At 43.8% G+C, this 14,522-nt stretch overlaps 1 protein-coding gene across 1 annotated transcript in view; it reads left to right on the forward strand.

The window, feature by feature from the left end:
• ABCC4 (ATP binding cassette subfamily C member 4 (PEL blood group)) overlaps positions 1–14,522 on the forward strand; it is a 1,516,984-nt gene that overhangs the window by 562,275 nt on the left and 940,187 nt on the right. Inside the window, exon 12 of the mRNA XM_085622127.1 lies at positions 13,972–14,066. Coding sequence (XP_085478253.1) covers positions 13,972–14,066 — 95 coding nt within the window. The remainder of the gene's footprint in view (positions 1–13,971; positions 14,067–14,522) is intronic.

Below are 14,522 nucleotides of genomic sequence, written 5' to 3' on the forward strand. Positions count from 1 at the left end.
TGGCGCCACAAACAGACACCGGACAACCACGTAGCCCTCAAGAACACCAGCCGCAGTCACCACCAACTCATTCGGACTGCCAAAAGGGCCTCCTTCAAGGAAAGCATCGACAACAACGCACACAACAGCAAAGAGCTCTCCAACATCGTGAAGGAACTCGCCAACCCCAGCTCCAGCTGCAACGACATCCCGCCGTCACAAGACCTCGGCGACTCTCTAGCCACCTTCTTCCATCGCAAGATCATAGACATCCACGACAGCTTCAACACTCAGACCCGCCCCGACAGCCGCCAACACCTTAAACTCACCACCCCCAGTCACACCGGCCTCCTGCTCTCCTAGAACCACGTCAACGACTAAGACACCATCAAAACCATGAACATCATCCACTACGGTTCACCGTCAGACCCCTGCCCCACCACATCTTCAACAAGGCAAGCTGCATCATCGCACCCCAACTCCGAAAAATCTTCAACAGCTCTTTGAGGCCGCCACCTTCCCGGAAAGCTGGAAACACGCAGAGATCAACGCCCTACTCTAGAAACCCAAGGCAGACCCAAAGGACCTCAAGAACTTCCGACCCATCTCCATGCTCCCGTTCCCGGCATGAGTCATCGAGAAGATCGTCAACAGACAACTGACCCGCTTCCTCGAAGAGAACAACACCTTGGACTCATTCCAGTCCAGATTTCGCAGCAACCACAGCACCAAAACCACCCTAATCACCGCCACCGCAGTCCTCATCCTCCTAGACCTCTCGGCCACCTTCGACACCATCTGCCACCACACCCTACGCACACGACTCCACAACGCAGGGATCCGCAACAAAGCTCTGGACTGAATCACCTCCTTCTTCACCGACAGAACCCAGAGAGTCCGCCTCCCTCCATTCCGATCCGAAGCCACCAAGATCACCTGTGGCGTACCCCAAGGACCATCCCTCAGCCCAAACCTCTTCAACATCTACATGTCACCGATCACCAACATCGTCCGATCGTACAACCTCAACATCATCTCATACCCCGACAACACCCAGCTGATCCTCTCCCTCACGAAAGACCCCACCACCGCCAAAACCAACTTCTACGAAGGAATGAAGGCCGTCACCGAATGGATGAAGAACAGTCACCTCAAACTGAACTTGGAAAAGACTGAGGTCCTCATCCTCTGCTCCACCCCCTCTACCTGGGACAATTCCTGGTGTCTGGCCTCGCTGGGAGCTGCACCGACACCCACCGACCACGCACGCAACCTGGGGTTCATCCTGGACTCATCACTGTCAATGACCCAGCAAGTCAACGCCGTCTCCTCCTCCTGCTTCAACACCCTCCGCATGCTTCGCAAGATCTACAGATGGATCCCCACCGGAATCAGAAGGACGGTCACCCAGGCCCTTGTCACCAGCAGGCTGGACTACGGCAACGCCCTCTACGTGGGAACCACGGCCAAACTCCAGAAGAGACTTAAACGCATACAGAACGCCTCTGCACGCCTCATCCTCGACATCCCCCGCCACAGCCACATTACTGCCCACCTGAGGGACCTGCACTGGCTCCCTGTCAACAAGAGGATCACCTTCAAACTCCTAACCCACGCTCACAAAGCACTCCACGACTCCGGACCAACTTACCTCAACAAACGACTCGACTTTTACGCTCCCAACCGCCAGCTCCGCTCCACTGACCTCGCCCTTGCCACCATGCCACGCATCCACTGAACGACCACCGGCAGCAGATCCTTCTCCAACCTCACCGCCAAGACATGGAACACCCTCCCAACCCACCTGCAACAGACCCAGGACCTGCTAACCTTCAGGAGACTTCTCAAGATCTGGTTGTTCGAACAGTAGCAGCTACCCCCTCCCTCAGCGCCTTGAGACCCTCACTGGTGAGTAGTGTGCTCTACAAATAACTGATTGGTTGATTGATTGATAGGACTTTGTGACTCTACATGTCTAATTACATCTGACTGCACAAACAATTACCTTGATGAACATGGGAAGAATGTACCTTGTGTAATCCTTATTGCATTGACTATATGACTTTACCTTTGCATTAACTATAGAACTATGCAATATCACAGGTTGAATTACCTGATGCTTATAGATGATTTGTTCTTGTTTTTCTCTTGATTTCTCTTAATACTAAGTTCGTATATACGTGCCACAATGTGGTATATTGTACCTAAATTGACTTTGTGACCTTATTTTCCTTCCCCCCCTGTGTGCCCCACTCACCTTCATCCCCCTCCTCCCACCCTTGTTTTCTGTCCCTCAAACTTTAAAATAACTTTTCCACCTCTCACCACGTATTCATACTATTTTTTCACTCCCCTCCTCCCTCCCCTGTCCTTTGTCCCTCAAACTTTAAAATTAATTTTCCTCCTCGTACCACGTATTCATACTATTTTTTCACACTTCAATTACCTGTGCCTCCCTTAACCTTTTTTCTTTTCTTCTACATCCACACATTCTAAGCCTTGAAAAAGCCCTCGGCCGATGGGCCACTTGGCGGAAACACGTGTCGGCTGTTTCTTCACTATTTTTGTTCTTGTTCCAGGTATGGAAATATAAATAAATACTATGCATTTGAAAAGCACCAAAGAACGATTGTAAATTATTCTGCATTAATACATACAAATCGAGAAGGCATAATCCTCTATTTCTCTCATGTTGGTATACAACCTGCTGTACTCTGCTGTTATGGTTGTACTGTTTGCCCTTTTCATTGTATTGAATAATACAAAATCTAAATAAAAATGGTTTTGAAAAAAAATGAGCCCATATGAATCTTTATTTACATATACAGTATATGCCTGGCTATTCTTTTCTGTCCTGTCCGAAATACATAAACTGCCCATGTGGTGCTTGCATGCACCAAGATGTTAGCGCCATGTAATAATTTACGGCCGTGTGCTATTTTACTCAGAGCAATTGTGAGCATTAAAAATCAACACTTTTCATTTGGCTACATAGACCATTGTTATTGTTAGGAAACGTCACTATTCTCTGCATAAATGAACAGACTTACAATATTTAAATGGTGCTGAACAGCTTGTCAATGCAAATTAATGCCACTTAGGCAGTTTCTATCATTCAGCCCCTAATCTTTATTAGCTGCAATTCGACCCTTTCAACATTCACTATTCTTTCAACTTGCCTTTCTTTTCTTCCTGGCCTTTCACACTTTTGAGCTTTCCTTTTTTGCCCAAAGATTTGAACAATCCCACTTATTCACACATTACTCTTTCATGCCCCACATCTTATTTCTGATGGACGTGACAACTGCCCCCAAATGCCTCCATAGACCATCAGGAATGTGTGAATATAGAAGCGGACAAGTTCATTCCAAGGTCATTAGACCAATGCTGACCCTGTTCCGATGTGCCATATTGGTTGGTCCAGAGCAAAGTCGAAGAACAGTCCAAAATAAAAGATAAGAAGTCCAAGCGAGGCACTTTGCCTCCTCAGTGTTTTTAAACCAATGTGAAGTCTCACAGTTGGTGTTTGAAGGAGCCAACCCTAGCTTTGACATCTAAATCAGATCCAATTATGATTCAGGAGCTGATGCACCTGAGATTCCCAGACCGTGGAAAATTGCAGCCTTCAAGAAGGCCATGCTGCAACTGTTCAAATTGATTCCTGGTCCCTGTGGAACATCTTCAGCCCCAGTGATCAGTTGGGGCCCCAATTGAACATCTGCTGGTGGGTCCTTCCCCAGCGCCGGTTTATCCCATTTGGCCTCAGCCCACCCGGCCGTGCCACAACCCCCTTTGCAGTAGGATCCGCCTGTTACTCCAGTTCCAGTGCTAGTCCCCTCTCCAGTGCCTCCTGTTTTAAGCTCAGCGTGGATTCCGTTAGTAAATCCAGAATCAGCTTTAACTAGGGTCTGTGAGATTATCAGGGAGAGTACAAGGACACAGCCTCAGGTTAGGATGACTCTCCTCTATTTCCCTTGCTTCAAAGGCAGTACTTTAGGAAAATGGAGGCCCACTTTGGTTTGGACTCGTATGTTCTTCAAGGCCTTGAGCATATTCCTCATACTGAAAACAACGGTGAGGATGGCAATTTGCTCATTACACTGCTGATGCTAGCTTATATTTGACCTGCAAATTGCCAGTGGTTTAAACATTTCATCTGAAACAGAACTCAATTTGTCCTTAGTGGCCCAATCTGAATAAAGTTCCTCTTTTGAGCTGATTGTATGCAGAGTTGCCCACTGTGAAAATTCAGGCTTAAAGTTTGACTGGCATCTTGCAGTCTGGGCCATCGACTTGGGAGCCCTTGCTTCTTTTTAACAAAGTCCTCAATGATTCTCTCATGGCTAACCAGTCCAGATCTTGCCCTGCATTCCTAGTGAGTAGCCCCATTGCTCAGCAACTTAAATCTATATCAAGTGATCTGGCATTTTTGACGCAGCATCCTTATCCAGGGAATGTACAGTTCAAGCCTCTACAAGTAATGCTAATCCACAAGCATTTCTCACTGCGCCACAGGACTTGCAGTCCTTGGAGATTTTCTCAATGGGTAAGAAAAACGTATCTTCATCTAGCCTTGCATTCCGATCCTTAAAAGGTGTATGCCTCTTGGGTTGCTACACCCAAGCTCACTGGGATATAGTGAGTGAGATTTTACCCACCTTGCTAGAGGATTTCCAAAATCCTTTGCCCAAATCATACAGAATGACTTGGATATAGTAAGGCATCCATAACATAATCTGACGTCATGCTTGCTCTTCGATGGGGCCAGGCTGTTTGGTGGAAAGGGGGGCTTAGGTCTGCAGCATTTCATAGATAATAGAATTATGGCTTAGTCTCTGGGACTATTTTCCTCAACTTGCCAGTTCCCTCTGCAACATTGAAAATATCATGTGTACTTGAGGGGCCATTCCTACCCACCAGAGATAACTCTTGCAGCCTGCCCCACTGCCAACTGAGTGCTTTCATAGCTTCAAAGGCAGGGGTGCTGCTATGTGACAAGACCAACATCAAGCACAACAGTCTTCATCATCTTCAGCTGCTGCTGCCGCTACTAAGCCATTTGGCTCTCGCAGAGTGCCTTGTGAGGTCCATAGGGTGCAGGATTGTTCATAATCTTTGTGGTTGGTGCGCAGTTACTTCAGACCAGTGGACCTGTTCCAGCCAATGTTTTTGACTCTCCTCTCCACATTGCCCCACTTTTTACACAAACGGTATATCATACTTCTAGTGTATATATAGAGATGTTCAGATGTTGATTCCTGTTACTTGCAGGTACCCAAAAGGGAAGGGCTATGGAGGGCCAAGGCTTATCCTAGCCCTTAGGCGTTTGAACACTTTCCTCAGGAAGGAAATATTCAAGATGATGAACTTGGCCCAGGTTCTGTTGGCCTTTGAGCCTGAAGATTGGACAGTGTTCTTGGACTTGCAGGTCGCATAACTTATGCAGTCCCACAGGCAGTAACTCAGCTTTGTTGTGGGGTAAGAACATTTTCAAATCATCGTCCTGCACTTTGACGTTATCTTGCCCCTTTAGGAGTTCACAGAGATCATGTCAAAAGACTTGAAAAAACTTAACCCCAAAACATTACCCTCTTCCAGCTACAACCTGCTTCAGCCCCCTGTAGGCACCTCTGACGTCCATGATCTCACGAACCACTATCTCAACTCTATGACCACGATAATCAATGAGGCATCCCCCCTGCAACTGAAGAGAGTTCCCACCAAAGATTCTAAGCCTTGGTACAATGGTCTTCTTAATGAGGACAGACGGGCCCTCAGAACCTTGGAACACAACTGGAGATCAGTCCCATCTGCTAATCACCTCAAGGTATTAAGGAAAAAGAGAAATGCCTACTACAAAAAGATCAAGCGCACTAAAGCAGACTTCTTCAGCCACCAATTAGACCAAGCAAAAAATCGTCCCAAAAAACTTTACGAGTTAATCAAAACTCAATCCAAGGACGCACCTCAATGGCTACAAGACTTAGCTCGCCCACAACCCAATTGTGAAGAATTCTCCACCTTCTTTAATCAGAAGACCGACAACATTAAGAAGGATCTCCTCAATGACAGATTACTACACACTGCTCCTCTTATGAAAACCCCCACCTCACTACCAACCACGCCATGCCAACTCCCCCCTAAGTCTGGCCCAAAAAACGATGCAGCCTGGTCTTCCTTTGACACGTACACTGAAGAGGCTTTAGGCAAGATTCTCAATGCCCTGAAACCAGCCAATCACCTCACCGACACTCTCCCTGCAAACGCTGTCAAAGACCTTACACCATGGCTGCTTCCACTTTGGACCAAAATCATTAACAGCTCACTTCAACAAGGCTGCATCCCGGACTCCCTCAAAGTAGGACAGGTTTCATCCATCCAAAAGAAACCTACAGCTGACCCTACGGACCTTAACAACTATCGTCCTATATCCAATATTCCCACCTTGGCCAAACTACTTGAAAAATGTGTAAAACGCCAATTGACTAAACATATTGATCACCTTGACCTCCTAAATAAACACCAATCAGGTTTCAGAGCAGGCCACAGCACTGAATCAGCCATGACACACATTATTGAAGATGCGCTACAAATCCTTGACCAGAACAGATCTTTCCTACTCATCCTACTAGACCTATCCTCAGCCTTTGATACGGTCAAACACGAGAACCTAATAGATCTCCTGAACCATAGAAGGGGTTTATCAGGGACAGTGTTAAACTGGTTTACCTCTTTCCTCCATAACCGTACACAAAAATTCAAGGTCAACAACACGCTCTCCAAATCCTTACCAGTAACGTTGGGAGTTCCGCAAGGGTCCTCACTTTCTCCGGCATTGTTTAACCTGTTCATGGAACCTCTCACCGAAATTCTTCATGCATCTAACGTACAATTTCATATGTACGCGGACGATACACAACTCTATCTTAAGATCAACACCCTAGAAGACATTAAGTTGCTTAATTCCACACTCAGGAATAGCAGAAAACCATCTCAAATTGAACGCTCTAAAAACAGAATTCCTCCTTATAGCCCCACCTGCCAAAGTCCCCTTTATGCAAGACTTGATCAAACAGCTTACTGCACTCAACGTTCAACCAACCATTGCGGACTCAGCTAAATCTTTGTGAATTACTCTGGACAGCAACCTCACTATGCAAAAACACATTAGCAACGCTACAAAGGGAGCACACTTCCAGATTAACACATTGAGGAAGTTGAAACCCTTCCTGCCAGTCGATGACTTCAAGCTGGCAGTACAAGCGCTAGTTATCCCTTGTGTGGAGTACGCAAGTGTCTCCTTATGTGGCCTCCCTAAAGCTACAACAGTGCCTCTTAGAGCCTCAATAAACGCTGCAGCGAGACTCATCACTGGCTCGAAAAGAAGTTCACACATTTCCCCTGACTTGAGAGCCTTGAACTGGCTACCGCTTGAAGCCAGAATCCACCTAAAAGTAGCGTGCATGACGCTTAAAGCCCTTCATCATAATACACCCAGCTACCTCGCACAGAAACTGACGATCTCTGGTGGTCTAAGATCCTCAAGGAGTGCCGAAAACCTAATACTGAAACCTCAACGCTTCAACAAGAAGAATACATATAAACAATCCTTCTCGGGGATGGCGCCCAGAATTTGGAACACACTTCCCCCTGAAACCAGACTGAATGCCTCTACCGCATCTTTTAAAAAGGAAGTTAAAGCGATTCTCATGGCAAAATTCACATGAACACAATCTTTATAGTCACCTAGTTCTACAGAGCCCGTACTTGTATGCCGTACTGTGTTAAGGCTCCAACTAAACTCCAGACTCACGCCCTGACTTGTCTCAATGGGGACGTTTCCTGTTATCTACCCTACTGCTGTTTGCACGAAATGTTTTGTATACGAGTGTTACCTGCATATATCTGTTTGTATGACTAACAGTTGTTTCTATGTAAAGCGCTCTGATATCCGCAAGGATCTTGTTTGCGCTCTATAAAACTCTCAAGATAAATAAATAAATAAATAAAAGTCGCAGCTCATGTTCGCAAGTTGGAAATACACATATCGTCGTGCCACAATGACTGGCTTCTGAGGGCAGACAAGAAGAAGGTGGCCACTTCATTGTTGTCCACCTTAATGTTCTCGATCAAAAAAACAAAACTTCCCCTCCAGCCTGGGAAGAGGATTTCCTTTATCAGGCCCATCCTGAACACTGTGATGGTGAAGTCCTTTCCACTGCTGCAAGGAGTCTGGGGCGATGGTCCCAATGTTTCAGGAGCGAACACTTGTTCTGGCCCAGATAATTCTGTGACTTTTTGCGCTGATGATCTCGCATATCATGCTGGTGCCTGTAGCCCTTTAACCAATGAGTCTCTTCAGGGCAACTGCTGCTCAGCACTTGGGTTCCTTTTGGACAACATTTGTATTTTCAATAGAGCGACCCAGGATCTGTGGTGGTGGTTGACAGATACCCACCTAATGTGCAGAGGACTGCCACCTTTACCCCAGCAAGAGCTTACGGTGGTAGTGGATGCATTATCTCTTAGCTAGGATGATGCATCTTGATGATGCGGGGATCAGGGGTTTCTGGAGAAAGCCCCATTGCATCAATCTTCTGGACTTTTGTACAATGCAGCTGGCCCCAAGACTTTTCTACCTTCCATCAAAGCAGAGCATACCAGTTTCAGATGAACAACACGACCACCATATGGTCCTGCAACAGCAGAGAGAGAGTTGGGTCCCATGTCATGTGTCCAGAGGCTCTGAGACTGTGGCTGGCACCTCACAGGATCTCACTGACTAGCAGGTTCCCTCAAGATCTGGGCAGATCAACTCAGTAGGCATCATATAGCCAATGTTGAGTGGCGTCTGCTTCCAGAGGTGGCAAAGGGCATCTTCACACATTGAGACACACTCTCCATAGATATGTTCACTACTCCTGAGAATGGTCAGTGATTAGCTCTTTTTTTTAGCATAAGACTTACTGTCCCAGCAGCAGGGCACATTCCTGCATACAAACCTCCACAATCTACACCACTGTATGGGTACACTGGGCAGTATTAAATGCTCCTCATTGCATTCACTTCTGCTTGTCAGTTTAGCCTCCATAGCCTCAATTTTTCCTGACAAATTGGTGCTTCAGATGTATTTATCCTTTCTTCTGAAATTGGTGCCACCTTTCTTGTGGACAGTCCATCATGCTTCCCTTTTCTCCTTTCTGCCAAATCCATCCAAAGGAGGGAAAGAGGCCGCACCAGTGGACCTTAATTGAATCCCTTAGTATCTGTGTTGATCATAAGTTCTGGGTGGATGGTCAGCTCCAAGTCAGATGGAATGTGGTACAAAAACAGACCTTTTCATGTTGGTTTGTCATTTGTAGAAAGCTGTGCTAAACCTTGACCACCAAGGACCCTCCTCAAGGGAGCCTTAGGGCTCATTCTAACAGTCTGCCACAATGACCTTAGTGTGAGGTTTTCAAATTTTGGACATCTGCAGAAGTTTTATAAGGTCATCTATGTATTGACCCAGTATCCGTCAGAAGAACAAATTACCTTTGGTAATATGTTTTTTGTGCTGAATACTCTTTAACTGTTCTTTCATCACTGCCTTCCTTCCGGCGTAATCTGTGGCAAGAACTTATTTGGAATCAGTAAGGTTCCAAGTTAGATTTTGCCCACTGTTGATCTCTCCATTTGTTAATCGCGGTGCAAACATTTTGGGGGAATAACTGACGTCAGCATGGGTGGTACTCATATGCAGCTCTGTGTCATCCCTTTCAGAGCCAGGACGGAGACTGATGGTGCCTGCCAATGCACAGGAGCTATTGCAGAGAGTGTTCAGAATCTGGACTGGCAACTGGGGAGATTTAAAAGGTGAAAAATCTGCAGTTAGAGTAGTCACCAGAAGAACGTTACTAAAGTTCAGTAACTTGCTCTTTTCCCTCAAATCTGGTCCCTACATTTCCTTATTTCAGTTTTTCCTTTTGAGCCAGAACATTTTTTTCTTCCTCAGTTATCCCTTAAAATATTCAGAATAATTCACTTCTTTCCGTCTCCCATGATTTTTCTTGATGCCCCTTCCATAGGGTTCTGGCATCCACAGCACTTTCTGCTTTCATTAGGCCTGATTCACAGAACTAACTTAAGACAAAATCCTAAACTTACTACTTTTGGTATTCACAGAAGTTAGGATTTAGTCTTAAGTTTGTCTTAAGACAAACTTAAGACAGGCTTAAGACAGACTTAAGACAAACTTAAGACAGACTTAAGACAGACTTAAGACAGACTTAAGACAGACTTAAGACAGACTTAAGTTAGGATTTTGTCTTAAGTTGGTCTTAAGTCTGTCTTAAGTCTGTATTAAGTTTGTCTTAAGACAAACTTAAGACAAAATCCTAACTTCTGTGAATACCAAAAGTAGTAAGTTTAAGATTTTGTCTTAAGTTAGCTCAGTGAATCGGCCCCATTATGTTTTTCTTCACAACTGCCCAAGACGTCTCGACACAGCCAGTTTTTCCACCTCGAGCCCACACCTTACATTTTTGAGTTATTTGTATTATACTTAACATTTCAAGGAATCCCAATTTTTCTAAGGATTTTTGCTTACCAACACGCACGTTTTTTTTCATGCTTAATTTTCTTATCTGCTTTCCCATCAAGTTAATATTTTTTTCATGTATTTCTGCTCCCATCAGGATCATTATTGTCCCTCGTGCTTGTCTAGTCTTTCATCAGGATTTTATATTTTTTATGGGCTACATCACAGATTTTCTCTACCGTCTGTATTTTCCTGCCCCTCCAGATATGTGTTCCCTCAAATGTTTCTTTTCTGGCTCTCTCCAGGATTTTTAATTTTGTTAGTAATTTTACAGTTATTCGGAGGGTTGTCATTCAGTTCCATTATTGTTTTTCTGTTTCCATCATACATTAAAACTCTGCTGGGAAATGTCAGCTTTCCCCGTGTCTAGGATACTCCTGGCCTGATTTCAATCGCTGCAGTTAATTCCCTCAAGCTTTTCTGTCCTTCCTCAGGATTATGATTTTCCCTCCCATAAACACCATTTCTAGTCATCTATTGGATTGTCAATCCCGTTTACTCTTTTGATCATTTGGCAACAGTAATGATTTGTAATGATCTGTTTAGCTTTTCCAGATTTCTTCCTTGGATTCTCTGGTCTCTTGCATTTATGAATTCCCCACCCTTCATTTTATTTTTCTTCAACAAAAAAAAAGGAGTAAGATGAATCGTGCCTCGCTCTATTCTTTTTTATTTTGCTTATGTAAACAGTTTTGACTAGAGTACGAAATACAAACTGTTTTCAATCTATAGGGATGAGTATGTTAAACTGGCAGGTCTGCTGGGTGTTTGCCTTTGTTTTTCATGACAAACTACAGTTTAATATGCATTGAAGGAAATCCTGTTTTATTCTGTTTAGCGTCAGCTCCCCCCAACACAAGTGTTAGCATGTGCCGGTGACTGCTTTCTTTATGTAACAGGATCGTAAATGGTAAATCCCATATTTGTAAAGCGCGAACTAATCACCCCTAAGGGTCTCAAGGCACTGGGGACCATCGGGGAGATATAGGGGCATATTATCAAGACAGGCGATAAAATTATCGCCGCTTTAGCGGCAGAAAACTGCCGCTAAAGCAGCGATAATGGGCTTGATAATATGCTCTATGGAATTCCAATTGAAGCCCATGTTAGATGTCCTTCACATTTAACATGGGCTTCAATTGGAATTCCATAGAGCATATTATCAAGCCCATTATCGCCGTTTTAGCGGCAGTTTTCTGCCGCTAAAGCGGCGATCATTTTATTGCCTGTCTTGATAATATGCCCCTAAGAGAGCTATTGCCCAGAGTCACATGGTGTTGAGCTGAGCTGCCGCAGGGGATTCATCCGGAGTGAGCTGCTCCAGCCTCTGCGCCACACATCTGAAATCCTTACATAGCCAGACCTTGAGATTTACAATTTGTGTGGCGGCAAGGAGATTACAGATGGGAGAAACGCAATTTAGAAGGATAAGGCACAGACCGATTTAAGGGCGTGACGTGAGCAAGAAAATTACTCAATTTATGATAAAAAAAATTGATTGCTCCAAAAGTTGTCTCACTACTCAGGAACTACAAAACAGCAATTTATAAAATATTATTTTTGCAGTCTTTTAGATTAAAGGATACTTCTTAATGATGTTAACAAAATAGTATGGAAAGTTTATTTGACAGAATTTCCATGCTATGTGAAGCGAATGCTCAATGGCCGGTTGGGAAGGTATGAGCTGTAATAAATTAAGGAAAGTTCCCCATATTCTTATATCACTTTCTCATTAAAGACTCACAATTTCACTTTTTCTGACGTGCCAGAAAGATTTTAAAAGCAAAAAACTACCATTATGTCTATAATGCAGGCGAATGATACAGAGAATACTTTGCACCATGCTTTTTCTTTAATTACGTTCTGAAGTAATATCTTGTTATTTCCTGTTAAGATTCTTAATTTCTCCTCCTGTGATGATCCAGCATCCTTTCACCACATTCAGGACCTGCACTTCTTGCCCAGCAGTCTCTAGGTACCAGTGTAGCGCTTCTGCATAACATACTTTGATCTATCATTAAACTACTATCGAAACACATAGTGCTCAGTAGTGGACCATTTGGACATCTGGCTGCTGTTAGGCTACAAAAATACAGCAATTGTAAGGGTGCAGTGGGGCATTTAGGGCTGGGAACTCTAGTTTACATTTTAAGATCTATACAAACAATACAAGGTATAGGTAAAGCACAAGAACTGCATATGAAATGGGAAAGACATTTACATTGGGGGCGTTTGTTATCATCTGAGGGGAAGAAGAAGGGACTTTTTACTCCGTTTATTCAGAGGATTCCGAAGAGAGGTGTTACCCAATGTTTGCTAGGCCCATGCAAACTAAAGAGCACCTGTGTAGGAATATCCCTGGCCATTGGCTGAACAGAAAATACCTAGGAGAATTTAAAATAAAGGAGAAAATAAAGTGGTGTTTTATATAATGGAACAATTTTTGAAAATCCGGTAAATCTACTAGGCACTCCACATTGATCAACTTCTGCTACTGTTGTTACTCCTGCGAAAGTTCAGGGGGTGGCTGCTGTAGTAAGGTACAAACGACTAGTCGGTTACCTGATTCTTTGTTACAAGGGACAGTTCAACCTATGGAAATATGAGTTGGTGGTTTTTCTCTGTCCAGCACTAGCTAACCTAGATGAGTAAAGAATTCTTGCGGATACTAATTTGTTTTCAGATGAATTAGCCCCAGGTGCATTTCTGCCTCTTCTATGTGGGAAGCATACCATGGGCAAGAGCTGTGTGGACTTTTTTTTACCTTTACATTGACTTTAAACTTTTTTCCTTTGGGACTATGCATGTGTATAAATGCTAACATAATTTTGATATTTTGCATTTCTGATTTAGTTTAATTAGTGTTTTAAATGTACGACTTAATCTAGTCACATTTTGGGCATAGTTAAAAACTTGTATCACTAGATATGCTGAAATATGACAATCAGAGTATGGTTTACAAGATGCAAGACTCTTAGCTATGGCACTAAACTAGTAACCCCAAGGTAAAAGGTAGTTGATCCTACTAAGCGCATTTATGATGTAGGCTGCTGAGTAATAAAAAGTACTGCAGGCAGCCTGAGAGGTAGCAGCAATATTGAGCTACACACAGCTACATCCTTTTTGACTCGTGTCAATGAACAATTGATCAGTTTGATGTTTGCAAGACTATGTGCTTGGGTTTCAAAAGAGCCATGCTTAACCAAATTTGTTTTGACTAGTTCGTTAACTGTCATACAAGTAAAGACATATATTAGTAAATGCCATTAGTAGTGAAGTTGTTCGTAAATTGGAGGAGATTTGATTTAATTAATGCTACACTTATCCCTCAAATTATTTAAACTTGAATACTAGCAAACAGTTGCTGCTTTGTTGGTTGTATGCATTTCCAGACATTTCCTTTGCTTTCTCAGGATATGCAGCAGTTAGAAGATGGTGACCTGACTATGATAGGAGATCGTGGTGTGACTCTTAGTGGAGGACAGAAAGCTCGTGTAAATCTTGCCAGGTAAAAATGATTTAAACAAATTGTACATAGGCAAAAATATCAGGTGCAAATAACTTTGAAATTGAAAAGACGTGAAATTAAAAGTTTATCTTGCAGAAACTGTAACGAGCACTAGAAGTGCAAAATGGTGCTGGATTACACCAGGAAGTCTCAGGTAGTTTAACACAATATTTGGGGCCAATAAGAAACAATGCATCTTACATATGTGTGCCATCTTGCGCTGTTAGTGGAGTCATTATTTGACATGGCCATAAATTAGTTTCTCCGTGGATATTCACAAAGTAGCCACTTTTCAAGTGGTGTCCATCCCACAACGGTGCCCCAATAGCTCACTGTGAGAAGTTGGCCTGGTATATGCTGTCCACTAGTTATAGTGGGCACCCTCTACCAGTCCAAACAACCCCTTATTAGTTAGAGGTTAAAGAAAACCTTTATTGAAAGCTATCCTAGTGGTAG

The sequence above is a fragment of the Triturus cristatus genome, chromosome 8, assembly GCF_964204655.1.
Source record: "Triturus cristatus chromosome 8, aTriCri1.1, whole genome shotgun sequence".
In the NCBI taxonomy this organism is placed as follows: Eukaryota; Metazoa; Chordata; class Amphibia; order Caudata; family Salamandridae; genus Triturus; species Triturus cristatus.